The following is a 12,563-nucleotide window of genomic DNA, read 5'->3' as shown; positions in this document are numbered from 1 at the left end:
AAACTATTACTTTTGTTAAAGATGGCTGATACTGTGAGACAAAATATACATAAAATATGTTGGTCTGCCCCTTTAACTACTCATGGTGTATAAGGCCAAGTTGTAATGCAACATTTGTAAGATTAATGCAACACTGAGATGCTCAAGAGACTCATGGCTGATTATGATTTCACCCATGAACAATTTCTTAATTGATTTTCCAGAATATCTATTCCATCAAACTCTATATTAATATTGTAATGTATGTAATTACATCCACCACAGTAGAGGCTTTGATCCATATCATCAGAGCAAATCTTAAACGAGGAAAAACACGAGCCAATATATTCTGCTGGATCATATTTCTCACCATGTCCTGTGGCGGGGGAGGTTGTCCATGTCCAGGAGCTCCTTGACGGACATCAGGTCAGCGGGGATGATGGGATAGAAATCAGAGTAGGAGGCGTCCTCATCACTGTTGAGAAAATAAAACAAAGCCGGATTCAACATCTTGCATATCATCAAATTACACAGGTGAAAGATTAAAACATTGATATTCCCTCTTGTCATCCTTCACAGTTATTGTTTCTGCTGATGGAAGGATTGAGTGTTCACATTAGCATGCATATTCATTTTGTCTTGGTTTATTATCCAATCTCAAATTCATCAGCCTGTTATCCTCCTCTGCCACTAGAAAGCAGCAGCGATTCTCCTATTCTCAGTGTGAGCAGCAGAGGTGGCTGTACATCACACAGAGCTCCGGTTAATGTAGGCAAACATTATATACACAAGCTATCATTTATTCAAGCACTCCAGGGATTCAGTTTAAAATTAGCAACTGCTATCTTATCTCTAGACTGAAAAACAGCTTTAATGGATATTGTGTATCCTCTCTTCTTGTTTTGAAGTACTAGCAAGGTAAACATTAGCAGACCAAAATCAAACTGCAAAGAAGTGAGAATCCATAAAAGACAGACCCCACTTTAAAGTGCGATGTCAATATTGTTTGTCGCCCTTGTGTCAATCTTCGCGGCTCAGGGGAAAGCCAGCCAGCGTGGTTCATGGTGAGGCATAGCAGATTTGTTACTGCTCAGTGTTGTGGAATATTTTCCAAGGCTCATAACTTTGACCCAGTTTATCAGTTCAAACTGTCCTGACTGAGCACAGGCACCTGTAACCTTGGCTGCTGTGCTCTCAGTGTTCTGTCTCCCTGTTCCTGCCTGTTGGCGTCAGCTGATAGAGGTGTTATCATTCTATCTTGTTATGCAGCATGTTGATGATGCTCTCTGAACTAGCTAAATACATGGGTCTGGGGTAGAGTTCTTCAGAATTGACGTGGCAACTCTACCGTGAAGTCAGAACCTCTGACTCTTGGACTTGTGATGTGAATCCTCCGGCCGTAACTCCAAATAAACCATCATGTGTTTGACATCAAAGCTACTGCTCCTACCGTGTCTCCTTCCTGAGTCGGTGACTCCCACTGCATAGCTACACAGAAGTTTCCTCTACACACAGTATAAACAACGTTTTCTCAAACATTACAACAGAATTTACAGATTCAGATGTGAATGTATTGTAATTTCAACCATCTTTTCTCGACACCGATAACATTTAAGAAGACGTCAGTTACACTGGCAGTGCGGGCTAAAGTTTTAGTGTCACATGTCTGCTGATCATAACTCTCTGTGTTGTCTTTTCAGATTGTTTTCCATCAGGAATACATGGTGCAATGTTTTCTTAAATTTTTGTATTTACCCAAGCAAAGCAGCAGATAAAATACTGCAGGGTAGTGGTGACCTGTTTTCTCTCAAGTGCAATAAATGTTTGGACCATCATCAGCTGCTTCTCCTCTGTCAGTGTTCCCATTTTACTCTCTGGTATACAAACACACATGCTATTGTCTACAGAGAGCTTATATACTCAGGGGGAACAGGGCCTGCTGATGGGCCCACGCAGATAAATGATGACAATGTGCTGTTTATGAGCCAAAGGGGTTTTGGACGTGACCCAGTAGGTCGTTCATGGTACGATGGCAATTTTAATTAGTGCGGCATTACAGCATGCAATGTTCAGTATTTAATCCACAATGTGTCCGTGCCAACTGGTGGTAGAGCTGGGTGTGTTCCAGTTGATGCACTTAGACATGATGAACCAGACATAGAGCCGTCACTGGACACATGCAGGAGAGTGATTCTAAATCAAAAGCACTGACAGCTGCTGTCTCTTTCTTTACGACGCCTAAATTAGTCTCTTCACCATAGTCATGCAGACAATCACATAATATACACACACTCTACCGTAGGCACACTTAAATGACCCCACACTGCAGCATGAGCTCTCAATTTAAAGTGCCCACAATCAGACTGAGCTGACTTCATCTATGTGCAGGAGAGGGGCAATTGTTGTTAGCGACAAGGTCACTTGAGGCCATGAAAGGCATTTTTGTAACAAGAGAGGCATTCACTTCTGCTCTGCCTTAATCCTCGAATGACGGTTGCTCTTTTAAAGATGAATTACACAGTGAGAGGATATTTTAACTTGCTAACTAGCATGCCATGGCCTCACGTTGAAACAAATGACATGTACAGTTAAAAGTATGAATACAGAAATACAAGTTTCAAGACTATGTGCCAGAACTGTATATTTACCCAGGTGTGTACACAACCCCCAACCACCGTTGCTGCCAGCTTCTAGCCTCAGGCATTACTTTCCACAAGCCATCCTGCCAATGGCAATGCAAATTTAAATGACTTCTCATTTTATTTTGTTTGGTAGCAAGGGATATTTCCCCATTTCACGCTTTACAGAGGACAACTTCTGCTTTTTCCTTCTTATTTTTCCCTTTTTTTAAATGCAAGTTCCCTTTAATGTTGTTGAGTGGCTCTGGGCGTTGAATAATAAACAACAGAGCCTACAGCTGGGCAGTGTCGTACAAGTACAGCCCACACTGGGACATGGTATGCCTTTAAACAGGAACAGCCATGCACTCAAACGAACAGTGATAATGCTGCTGTGAGAAGGACAGTGGAAGTTGTGTTTTTATGTGTTATAAACAACAGGCTTCCTCAATAGATTAACTTGGTATTACTAGAAAAAGAAAAAAGAGGAAAACATCTGAGAGGAACTGGATACTGTGCCCTTGTTGTTGTATACACGTCAACACCTTCTACTAACAACAGTCCTATACGGATTGTACAAAGTACAACAAAACAAACTCCTGGCTAAACTGTTTTTCTTGATAAACAACAGGATTATTTTCTTCTGTCGATAAATGTGTCCCTCCCAAATTTGCCCTCCCGATGATGGATGTTCTGAGTACACATTGAATCTCTTCTTTCGCTTTCTCTCGATGCTAAAGCTAAGTCTGATGGGAATAATTGCCTATTCTCATCATACCTAATGAGAGAAATTGGTCTAATACCCTTTGTTCTCCAGTAAAGACGAAAGATCCGCAGGTTAGCCAAATATAATAACTCACTGCAGCAGGGGGCCCTTTGAAAATATATTTGACTTGAGGCTCTTAGGGCAGGAGGGCAGGTCCAGAAGAGATTCATATTAGATTAAGTTTGAATCATCCTGGAGCACCGATGGGCCTGCTGTGAGATGTTTTATTTTAATGGTCTTTTCATGTCTTCTTCCATAGTGCAAGCTAACAAGGTGTACTATATGTGAGTTAGTGTATACAGAGGTAAAAAGGGACACAGATATTGTCATTGTATAATTTAGTTGGCTGTGGTATTGCTTAAAATACATATAACTAATCCCAAGGTTCATTTAGTATCTGTCCTGGAGCTTTCAATAATACCACATAATCCTCATAAGCAGACCAATTGTCATAGAAATGAGAATTTCCAATTTTATGGAGCACCTTAACGTCTAGTCTAGTCTCTATCTCACCTCTCCACCCTGCCCCCACTGGACCGGGACTTTAACACACAACAATCCAGCACCAGTCACTTTTACGCTGCTATGGACATTTTTGCACTCATTTGCACTATGTACATCACCTTTTTTTAAATATATATATATCCTGCTCACTTGAAGTAAAAGGTTATTTCGTGTTTTTTTTGTAATTATTGAGTGTTCTTGTATTTTAATGTGTTATTTTATACCTCAGGACTGTGGGAATTTCGATCTTTCTGTGTGTACAAACATATTTTGAGATTGACAATAAAGTTGACTTTGACTGGTCTGCAGTTGTTTCAAATTAAAGGAGAAAGTTTTGTCAACTGCTCTTTCGAAGGTCAGGAAGTCACTTTGATCCTCACTTCTCGGAAGTCCCTCCAGGACAAAGACAGTTCATTTATTACATTAAATGTGAGTTGCTGCCTGTTTGTTTTATTATTCTGCCACCTCATTGTTTTATTGTGTTTCCAAAATGTTTGCAGTTCAACTCGCTGCTGTTCATATTTGTCTTTCAACTCACGGGTTGAGGGAACGACTCCAATGTGTAACTTGAGCTGATATCCTTACAATAACACCACTATAAACAAAGTCACTGAAATGCAACTGCAACTGTACGAAAAGTTGTTTATTTTAGTGGCCTGCTCCACGCTATATTAGTATATGTATCTTCACTCCTAAAACATGCAGACAAGTTGTAGACTGTAATACCAGATTAACCTTTGCAGAGAGACACATAACATTAAAGAAATATCAATAAACATTAGAAGTGTTTGCTCAAGGCAGTAAATCAGGAAGTGTCCATTTATCCCCAACCAGAGACAGACTGTGTTTATGTCTGTGAATGCTGTTTATGGGAATATGTTGTGCTAACAGCTAGCGCCAGTGGCCCACAGGGTATACTTGAGTGGATGCAATGTCTCATTGGGCTCAGAATAACCAGCCTGCCATATGTTCCTCTTTAATAAATCGCCTGCTTTGTTCAACCTTCAACAACAAAGAAAAACGTAGCTGTGATCTATCTGGACAACCTTGAGCAACATACCACAAATACAATGTACTTACTTTATAATTTATAAAAGTATACATTTAGGGAAGAAACCTAAATCGTGGAGTTATTTTTCTGATACATGTTCTTAGCTATTTCTGAAATGTACGTTCATTTGCAAATCTCTTTCTCAACATGTCAATTAATCCATTAATCCTACATCGTAGTGTTTTTCAAATCAATAAATCTGCATATGAGGGTGAGATTTCTTTACTTGGTTAATAAATCTGCCTTTTTTAATGAATTGTAGAGCCATAAGTGCGATTTTACACGATATGCATGCAGTGATTTCTCCTAACTTTGCCTCATTTCAAGAAACTCATTTCTAAAATATTCTTGAACGGAGATTCTGCACTAGAATGTTTTGCTTTAATTACATCAGAGTTAAAGGCTAAATATGAGTCATGATAAACATTATTGTTGTAACGTTACAGGTGAAACGCCACAAGCCCATACCAAAAAGAACTGATTATACTTCTTCTTTTTAGTCAGAAAATACTGAAACGGTTTTGTTCCAAAGGTAAGGGACTGAGCGCCTCAATTTGACTCCTTTGTTTACTTCCTTAACAAAGTGACATCACTAAAACCGTTGCTTCTTTTGGCTGGTGCTCCAGAACATAGTACGTGATGCGCTAAGGGGCGTGACATCTCTAAGTCGTTGACCAATCACAACAGAACCAGCTAGCTAAATCAGAGCAGACTGGGCTCTGGTTTCAGACAGAGGGTGACAAAATAAAGACCTTTTTGAACATTAAAACATGTAAAGATATCACAGTAGAGAGACACAATATATATGAGAATATGTTATGAAGAGTATTTTGGCTGTATCACTTCAGTAAATCATTTGAAAACCTCTGCCACTACTGAAGTCATGACCGGCATGTTTGTACCTGGAGGTGAAGGTCTTCTTCTGGATCTGGGAGGACAGTTGCATGCTCTGAGACATCATGGACGACTGCTCCTCCCGCTCACGCTGCATCACCGTCCTGGTTTCCATAGTAACCCCCCAAATGGCACCTGTTTCTGAATCAATATGTGCTGCAATTACAACCTGCATCAAAAGAATAATTCATCAAACGGCAACACCCTCCTGACTTTCATTTGGAGCATCAAACACATCCATCATAAGTGTGTTTCCATTTAAAATGTCTCTTTAATTCACCTTGGAGAGGGACATTATCTGAAATTCAATACTCAGACCTAGCCTTTAGATATGAAGCTATTGTTGAAAACAATTGAGAAAACACTGAACTTTGGAAATGACAAGGGTGGCAACCTATAGTTATTTTCATTATTGATTTTCTTCTGCAGATTATCGCCTAGATTTGTTTGTTTATGTTTTGGCCGATAAAATGTCAGAAAATAATGGAACATGTAGTCCAATCTTTCTGCACAAGCCTTGTTTTTGTCTTTCAAGGCCTGTGCATTACAAGAGACTGTAGAAAATAGCAAACCATTTTAGTCTTTTGAAATTCAATGATTTATCATCTCAACTTTAAAAACAACTCATCTTTTTATATGGTTTATTGTAAACAGAAAAGTTTAATGACCAGAAGGTTTTTCTTTACAAAAAACGGTTTTGAAAGGAGTAGAGTATGGTTTGTGGAATAAAAGTCGTGTTTTATTCCCACGTTACATGAATCAAACCTTTGCGGGCTGCTGAGCCACTAATAATTCATCAGCTGAGGTCCGCCATGCGGCTGCCCTCTCACTGCCCGTCATTAATCACAGAACGCCCAACAAACAGAATCGGGTCGCTGCTGAATGATAGCTTCATTCACCCACTCCCACTAGCACCTGTGTTATTGCTACAAACAAGCATAATGTGTTATTTCTTCTCATTTCCCTCAATTGCTTCTCTAAAAAAACAGAAGCGAGCTAGCTCACAAGCTAAAAGGCTAATGTGCCAGCTGATTCCCCTGTTGCTTATTCTTGTGGTTCACTGTAGTGCAAGGAGAGATGTTTGTTTGAACACTTTTAATGGAAGGTCGACCTCTGGCACATTAAAATTGATCAGTCTCCATGTGTAGGCCTGGATCTCGGGCCCCCGGAGGGAGCAAAAGCAAAGCAGTGCTCTTTTCCACACATGGTGCAGCTTTCAGTCTCTGGAGGGAATTGAGTTTCCAGATCTCTGATAATAAAATAAAAAACTGTATCAACAGAGGAGGAAATTATTTACTATTATACACTCTGAAGAGGAAGGCGTCGTGTGAACATGATAGGAGCTTTATATGCCACCCCTAGAGAGTAATTAAAAGCTACATCCACTACGGCCATTAAAAGACGAGACCATTAAGGAGAACAGGTAGCTGGAGAAACAATCAAAGATTCAGAAGAAACTATAATAAATATAATGTCTTCTGACAATACAAAGAAAAGGGAATAATTAACAGCATGATGCAGATGTACTGGAGGCATTATCCTCATATTTAACGTTGTGGTTTTATATTTTATAGCGCATTACTGTATTGTGTCAGAACAGTAATCTGTCTAAACATATATGAAAGGCAGAAACATCTGAGTACCATTTGTGCTAGATCGAGATGAAGGCTGAGAAAAGGAAATCCCACTCACGCTTTCTTTAAAGAAACAGGTGAAGTCCTCTGGGTGCAAATCTGTAGGACGGATATATCCCACTTCCTTTTCTGTCTGCCTGTCTGTCTCTCTCCTTGAAGATCCTCTTCAGTCGTGCTGTCTCACCTCTCAGGATGTACTGTCTGCTACCTCACTCTCTCCTGTCTCTATGCCTCTCCCGATGAAGCGCTGAGGGTGACCCTGAACACAAAGTGTCCTTCAGTGCCAAGAATGCCGACAACACAATGCTCTCTCATTCTTAAGTTGGTAAATATAGACCAATGACACCCCCCAACCCCCCTGCCCACTCTGCACACATGACTTTACAACACAGTCAATCCTAACAAAACCACCACAGGCACATAAACACAGATCATTAGCGTCCCCCACGTCGATTTACAGACGGCTCCGAGGACAAGCGGTTTGGCGATGACACCACAGCTCCCTTTACAATAAGAGAGGCTGGAAAGAATGACCTGAATAGCTGGAAGATACAGCTGGAACAGCCTCAGGAGAACAACTGGTGGAGGAACTACGAATGTCTTCTCAATAAATGTCACTTATAGAAATATATATATTTATCTCGGCTCTGGCAGCACTATCCCACCTGGGTACAAAGAATACGAAATGAAAGGCTTGGAAATGTCAAGCAGGTGGAGAGAGAGGGAGAAGGAAAGAGAGAAATGGAAACATAGAAGAAGGAACAAGATGTGGGCTTCATGCGCCACCGAGCAACTTAAATGAACTGCATCCTGCCTCGAACACTGTATCCAGCTTCCATCCTTATATAATACAACAATCTACTTCTGTCTTTATGCCTTTATCTCCACTGCTCTATCACTTATAATGTATTTCCTGTATCGCTCAAATCTGTCTGCCATTTTCTTTGGCATAAACATATTTTAGATGTTACTTCTTATTTTTTTCAACTTCATTTATGGGAGGATTCTCTGGTCTTCTGGTCCAGAATTAAATATGTCAATAATTGTTGCATGGATTGGCATGCGATTGTGTATATTTTGAGACTAAAACCCTCTTGCTTTGGTTATCCTCAGTCTTTTCAATTCATACCATCAATGGGTTAAAATTGGATTTGTCACTTTCTAACCAAACTGACATTTCCATCCGCCCTAGCTGTCTACTTAGCGTGTATTGCTGAGCAACAAATGCAGGCAGGATAATATAAAAGGCTATATTTACACGGCATATTGTGTACTGTGCAGCTTAATTACAGTGCCTGGGCTGAAGGTGTTTCTCGGTGCACCGTTGAGGTATCCTTAGTTGTTGTTGTTGTTCTTGATTTGACTTGAACTTTAAATTGCACTTTTGCCCCCTTTTCTTTTTGTATTCTCTTCTTTCTTGCATCTCCTTTACTGTGATCTTTGAACAGTTCCTGGAACTTGTCCACTGATCTGTCTCTTTAAACAGCACACTCTGGGTTTGTTAGAACTGAAGTTGAAGATATCCGCAGTGCTTCTAGAAAGTTTTTCTTTAACTTGCTCTGCAAACAAAACTTTGTGGAGTTATTATAAACACCTGTTCTGGCTGTATGATGTATAACGTTTTTTTCTTTCTTATTCTTATACAATACTAATACTTTGAAGGAAGCCCACACAATTATAATGTTGTCATGGTTGTATGGGTTTGTTTGTATATGTGTGACTGACGGGGGCTTCACATAGCATTGTATGGAGGGATGGGAGAGCTATTTTTAAGCTTTTCGAGGCTACACCTGCCTCTGAAACATCAGTACACAATACAAGCTACGGCTGCCAGGCCTTCTCTTCTCATCATACATCCCCAGTGACTGTCAGACTAAGAATAACAACAGGGACAAAGCAGCTGAGGGCGACCCTTTTATTAGTTGCTTATCTTTTATAAGGCTCCTCGGCTTCCAGGTCCATCAGGAACATCTCATGTCAGTGTTGTCTTCTATTTCTGTGTTAAGTGGAGACGCCACTGTGTTTTATGGGACATCTTTAACACTTTCACTGAGAAGTCTCTGAAGTACTGCCCTAAAAACTCAACCAGTGCAAATGGGCCGGATTTATTTAAACCACTTATGCAAATTGTTTTAGTTGCACTTTCCCAGAGCACCTAAAGCACAACATCCTTAATTAAATTAAAAATGTACCAGGTGAAACATGTATGGCAAGCCAACAAGGAATATTTGCAGCACACACAAAGACTAAACATGTTTTTATTAATCTTTAATGCTTATTCACAATTTATGCTTTGTGCTTTTACTTACATAAATTATAAATAAAAGCACAGAGTCAGAGGGAATGTGTGGCAAACATGTATTCCCTGTTGGATGTTCTTGCATTTTATCTGCAGCTCACAGATGCCAGTGATATCTTATCCTTAATGTATGGGTCGCTGTGGAGAGATCACTGTCTTATGCTGGTTGTATTTGATGCCTCGTTCACGTCACTTTACAGGAAACTAGAAAAAGGAAGTGGAGGATGGTGGAACAGCTCTAAGCGATTGACATAAAGCTTGTTGGAGAGCCCACATCTCAAATATTTTATTTATGGCTTTTAAAAACCAACTACAAAAGGCCTGTAAAGCAACTTTGTATGGAGCTGATTGTATTACTCGTAATGTAATTCAGATTTGTATTGCCTTCAACTGCTGACATCTATTAGTATAATGGAGTCTTTGCTGGGAAATGTGTCTATTTACAAAAAGTTGTAATATAAAGTCTGAACTCTCATAGCGAAGACAATCCCTTGAGGGAAGGCTAGTGTTCATTTGTTTTTCCTTCTCAGTTTGCAGCTCATGTTTACAGTAAATATGGCATGACATGAGCCAAAGGCCAGGGTATAAAGGGATGTTCTTTGTTCGTTTTGATAATAATTTGTGTAACATTTTCTTAATACATTTCGATTTGTTATACCTTTTTTAGGAACCTAGTACATGGGTATTTCTCAATCGCGAGTACGCTTGCTTGGTAGCACATGTCTGCCAAGCATCTTGCTTCAGAAGCGAGGCAAGAATACTTCCTGGCATTCGGAAAACAAAGAGTGGAACAGGCTAGCAAGTGTGCAGGTGTGTGTTGTATGAGAGGGAGAGGCCCGCCTTTGGGGAAATTGGTCCGTGCGCAAAGCATTGTGGGGATTTTAAGACCGCGGAGTCTACACATGTGCAGCCTCGAAATTTCTCCTAACGAAGTACGCCGGGCTCGGTAGATTTCCAAGTATGCAGGAGATTGGAACAGTCATTCTGCGGCACTCGATGTCGACGTAGTATGCTTGAAATAGTGGCTCTGCAGCAGCTTTACACGCAATTGAGAAACACCCCATGTCTTATATTTTCCCGACATGTTGCATTCTTTATGTACGTAATAAATATTTGACTTCCTACATCATATCGGCAAACTGAGACTGGACTCAGTGTTCAGTGTACAGCCATCTGTCAGTTTCAAGACAGAAGCGATCATTGTTCTACTGGGGATTGTCTCATCGGAAACTAAATATATTACGAAGCTTTCATCTCATCTTCTCATCTACCAGTTATTTGGCCCAGAATAGACCTTAATGGACACCAGAGTCTCCTGGATGATCCATCATTTCCTGGACAGCCTTGACAGCTGTTTTCGTACCTTTTTTCTAATCAAAGACCCATTAAGATCTCATTAGAATGCAAGAGGGGGAGACGTGATTGCATCCAATTACATGCAGACTTCAATTCATCAATTTCCATGGGGATGGAAGGAAGAGGGCTGCTGGGTTTGATTCAATCATGCCACGTCAATGGGGAAAAGTACAATACAGTTTTTCTGTAGGATGCTCCTAAACTTTGCAATACCTGTCATCAGACGTCAAAGAGCCAAGTTGTCTGCAGTATCACTTCAATGGTATGACAAACGGATAAATCATGCTAAATTAGGCTTTTAATAGACCTTGGTATGATTCCCCCTCTGAACAGTTGCCCACATCTCATATTTGTTTTCAAATAGGTATGGCTGTCTCCACCAGTTGTAGACGCAGTTGACCAATCCTATTTGAGTTGGTGACATTATTTTTCTTCTGCCTTTTTTGTTGTATAGATTGTAAAACCCCTTGAAGCAACATTATGAGTCAGCTATTATTAACTCGACTTGACTGGCAAACATCCATGAATCAAAGATAGACTCAGTTGTTCAAGCTGTGTCACTCCACCTACAGGACTTTTACATTTGCTTCTCATTACATTACTTGTTAGACGCTTTTATCCAAAGCGACTTTCATACTCAATACTGTGGACAATCACCACAGGAGCAATTTGGGGTGAAGTGTCTTGCCCAGGGACACAACGACATGCTGACTGCAGTGGGGTTTGAACCTGTGCTCCCCTGATCCCAACACCAACGCACTAGTCCACTGTGCCATAGAAACCTTAATAGCTTTGCTGCAATGTTCATTGGAGTCCTCCTCAGACTGACCCTGAATATGAGCATTACAAATTGGAGGTTAATTTGGTTTTGCAGCAGTCAATGACAGATGTCCTTGGTTCTGGCCCTGGAATTAGTATTGAGAAAGAAGGACAAATATACCAAATGGTGTATAACATTTTTTCTGAACGTGCAGGTAAAACATTTTCGTGCATTCTTTTTCAAACGTTACATCCACCAGTGCATTTAGACAGAAAAAAGCGTTTCAAGGCCTTGCTACACTAGCTACGCTTGCTAGTGGCATTGCCTAATATTCTTGCAAACCCCTCTTCTGTGAAATTGTAGAAACAGATTGTCAATTATCTTAAGGGAAAATGGGGAAATGTATTAGGCCCCATTTACACGGGAACGCAAACGAAAAAGGAACCGAATTCGATATCAAAAAAGTCGAGGGAACCGTGCGGCAGAGTTACCGTTAGAATTTTTTTCCGCCGGTCAACATGTCCGTTAAAGTTGAAATCTTCCGGACAAAATTTGAAAAGTGCCGGTTAAAGGTCTTCTTTGTTATTTATTGAGCTTTAAAACAAATTAATAACGACTCTATATAATAATATAATAATAATACATGGAGCCTCTCTTTTCCTCCCCCTCTCCTGCTCACTTCCACGGGGGTGAGCAGGAGAG

General features: G+C 40.3%; 1 protein-coding gene across 1 annotated transcript in view; it reads right to left on the bottom strand.

Moving 5' to 3' along the window:
- myom3 (myomesin 3) overlaps nucleotides 1-7,739 on the bottom strand; it is a 76,552-nt gene extending 68,813 nt beyond the window's left edge. Inside the window, exons 1-3 of the mRNA XM_034233246.1 lie at nucleotides 7,505-7,739; nucleotides 5,821-5,947; nucleotides 350-454 (exon numbers count right to left, since the gene is read on the bottom strand). Of these exons, the coding sequence (XP_034089137.1) occupies nucleotides 350-454; nucleotides 5,821-5,927 (212 nt within the window). The 5' untranslated portion in view covers nucleotides 5,928-5,947; nucleotides 7,505-7,739. The remainder of the gene's footprint in view (nucleotides 1-349; nucleotides 455-5,820; nucleotides 5,948-7,504) is intronic.
- Between the last annotated feature and the right edge of the window lie 4,824 nt (nucleotides 7,740-12,563).

The sequence above is a fragment of the Gymnodraco acuticeps genome, unplaced genomic scaffold (genome assembly GCF_902827175.1).
Source record: "Gymnodraco acuticeps unplaced genomic scaffold, fGymAcu1.1, whole genome shotgun sequence".
In the NCBI taxonomy this organism is placed as follows: domain Eukaryota; kingdom Metazoa; phylum Chordata; class Actinopteri; order Perciformes; family Bathydraconidae; genus Gymnodraco; species Gymnodraco acuticeps.
Note: the sequence above shows the minus strand (reverse complement) of the source record. Positions and strands in the feature narration are given on the sequence as shown.